Here is a 2,948-nt window from a genome sequence, read left to right on the forward strand (position 1 = left end):
CCCCCCCTCACACACAAATATCCCCCCACACACCTGAGCCTCACTCAGCTGCACCCTCAGGGTCTCCACCTCCTCTCTCAGCTCCCTGATGATGCCGGCATTGGGATCCTCATTGCCTCTGCCCGCCCTCCATCCCCACCCCCACAATCCCCACACACAGCTCCCAACACACCTGAGCCTCACTCAGCTGCACCCTCAGGGTCTCCACCTCCTCCCTCAGCTCCCTGATGATGCGGGCGTTGGGGTCCTCGTTGACCACAGCGTGGTTGATGATCCGCTTGGCCCGGTCGGCGTAGCGCAGGGTCGACAGCGTTTCCTCGTAGTTGTCCGCCGCCGGGGAGATGGTGGCCACCATCACAGTCTTACTGTTGCCGCCCAGGTTGTCCTGGAGGGAAAGAGGGATGGAAGGAGTGAGTGAGGGATGGAAGGAGTGAGTGAGGGATGGAAGGAGTGAGTGAGGGATGGAAGGAGTGAGTTAATTTTAGTAAGTGTTTTACGGCTCTTGCAACACAATAAGGTCATCTATTATCTATTTGTGGAGGCCGAATTTTGCTATTCAAGAGGATTTTTAATGGCTGCATCGATCGACATGCGGTTTTCGCCTAAAGATTCTTTAAAATATTCTCCCGATCATGATACCCTTCGTTTTTTCAGTTTTGCGACAGTTTTGCTGCAAAAAGTTAATTTTTAAAAAATTTCGCTGATCACTTTTGTAGGCCGACGCTTCTGTCTCTGTAATTTTAGAAAATCCGCTAGGTTTGTTTATTTCAAGTCGTACTTCCGTTCGATACTATCGCGCATTGTTGCGCAATACTGAGCATCTATTATATATTTGGCAACTTGGAAACACATGACATGTGTCATTTTTCTCTCAAGATTTATTGCTCCATTCCAGTAGATGTTAATGCACCGATCATTCCTTTCATCGAAAGGGGGCCCAGCTAGTACTATTATAAGTGCTAAAGATTAGAGGTGTTACAAGAGAGTAACAAACACAAAAAAAGAAGGAGGAGAGATAAGGACGATAGATGATTGATACGAAAGAAGGAACAAACCACACGAGAGCACCCGCCAACCAAACACGGATGGAAGGAGTGAGGGATGGAAGGAGTGAGGGATGGAAGGAGTGAGGGATGGAAGGAGTGAGGGATGGAATGCCACCGGCCCCATACCAACCCCATCCAAAATATCTCTCTCTCTCTCTCTCACTCTCTCTCTCACACACACCTCTCTCACACACCTCACACACACATTCTCTCTCCTCTCTCTCTCTCACACACACACACACACACTCTCTCTCTCTCTCTCTCACCCACACACACACACACACACACACACACACACACACACACACTCACCTTGAGTAACCAGGTGAGCACAGAGTCCCTGTAGGGGACAAACTTGGCCTTGTTCTTCCCACCAGCCGACTGGTCAGCCAGGGCGGAGATGACCAGACCCAGGGTGGTCAAGGACCTGAACATGACACACACACAAACAGACACATTAGTTATTAGTTCAATTCCTATAGATTTCTGGGAAGGACTTCTGTAATGAGCGACCACCCCAACAAACGCAATTTAATAAAGATGAGAGCTAACCCTATCTGTACCCCAAACCCTAACCCTATCCCAAACCCTAACCCTCAACCCTAACCCTCAACCGAATTGGAGTAAAGCAGTCTGCTGCCAGCCCACTATGTGACTACCCCTCAAAGACAGTGGAACATCATCTGTTCTTCTGTAGAAAACTAACTGATTTAAGGGAATGTTTTCTTCCCAAGCTACCCCATACATCTAACTGCCTCTACTCCTCAAGACAACAATTAGAACAGACATGGTACTATTATAGAATAGCATCATGCAAAAGAATTAACGCTCAGATGCTACTGGATCGCTAGCAACAACAACAACAACAACAACAACAACAACAACAACCCTAACCCTACCCCTCTGTTCTACTCCGTCTCATAGTGGTCGCCCATTACGGAAGTCCTCCCGTTTTCTGACCCACGCAAAACGTGGCTGATGAAATAATGGTAAATTTCAACATCTACGTTCATCATCATTCATCATGATCACCATCATCATATCAAGTAAACAGGCTGAGACTTGGTATGATTTCCAAAATATATTATATAATACGTTCAACGTTTCGCCGTATGGCTTCATCAGAAACTTTTTAAATAATCATAATATATAAAGGATAGGGGTCTAGGTCTAATAAAGAAAGTATATAGTCATCATTAATGAAAACATAATCACTATCACAACCATTCTCATAATCATCATCACCGATATCACCACCGTCACCCAAACCACCATCCTCATTGTTGCTTTTCCCATCATCTTTTCTTTTCTTAGTTTTCTAATAACTGTAATCATCAAAGTACAACATATTGCTGCATTTACCTCAGTACTTTTAGGTATAAAACGTTCTAATTCTACAACGGATAAAACGAGATGAAGAAAATCCATAATCCATAAAAATTATTTGACATTCGAATGGCTGTTTAACTTCGAATAGTTGTGAGTATAGTCGACAAAGTCGTGAATAGGCTTATTGAAAAAGCTTAGTAGAGTCGAATAGGTACAGCTCGATATTAAACCTCGAATGCTTCTTCCGGAGCGACTGAGAGAAAAACTCACTTGTTGATGTTGCTTCCTTCCTTCAGTCGTTCTCCCATGGCCCCGGTCTTCTGCGCTCTCTCACTCCCGGCCAGATCCACCAAGGACAGTTTGCTCACCTTCTCACCAGACACCTGAGGTGAACAGACAGACATACGGACACATAAGCAGGGTGTTCTTTTTTATCCAATGCTTTCGATCTTCACAGCATGGAGCTAATTAAGATTGAACACAAAACCGTATTTTTCAAAAGAAATAATAATATCTCTCTTTCTCTCTCTCTCTCTCTCTCTCTCTCTCTCTCTCTCTCTCTCTCTCCTTTTT

General features: G+C 44.9%; 1 protein-coding gene across 1 annotated transcript in view; it reads right to left on the reverse strand.

Annotated features, from left to right (window-relative positions):
- Window positions 1–2,758, reverse strand: part of LOC101848168 (kinesin-like protein KIF13A) — a gene marked incomplete at both ends in the record, with an annotated part of 4,772 nt that extends 2,014 nt beyond the window's left edge. Inside the window, 3 exon segments of the mRNA XM_013090583.1 lie at window positions 173–385; window positions 1,359–1,473; window positions 2,646–2,758. Coding sequence (XP_012946037.1) covers window positions 173–385; window positions 1,359–1,473; window positions 2,646–2,758 — 441 coding nt within the window.
- Between the last annotated feature and the right edge of the window lie 190 nt (window positions 2,759–2,948).

The sequence above is a fragment of the Aplysia californica genome, unplaced genomic scaffold, assembly GCF_000002075.1.
Source record: "Aplysia californica isolate F4 #8 unplaced genomic scaffold, AplCal3.0 scaffold01349, whole genome shotgun sequence".
NCBI lineage: Eukaryota > Metazoa > Mollusca > Gastropoda > Aplysiida > Aplysiidae > Aplysia > Aplysia californica.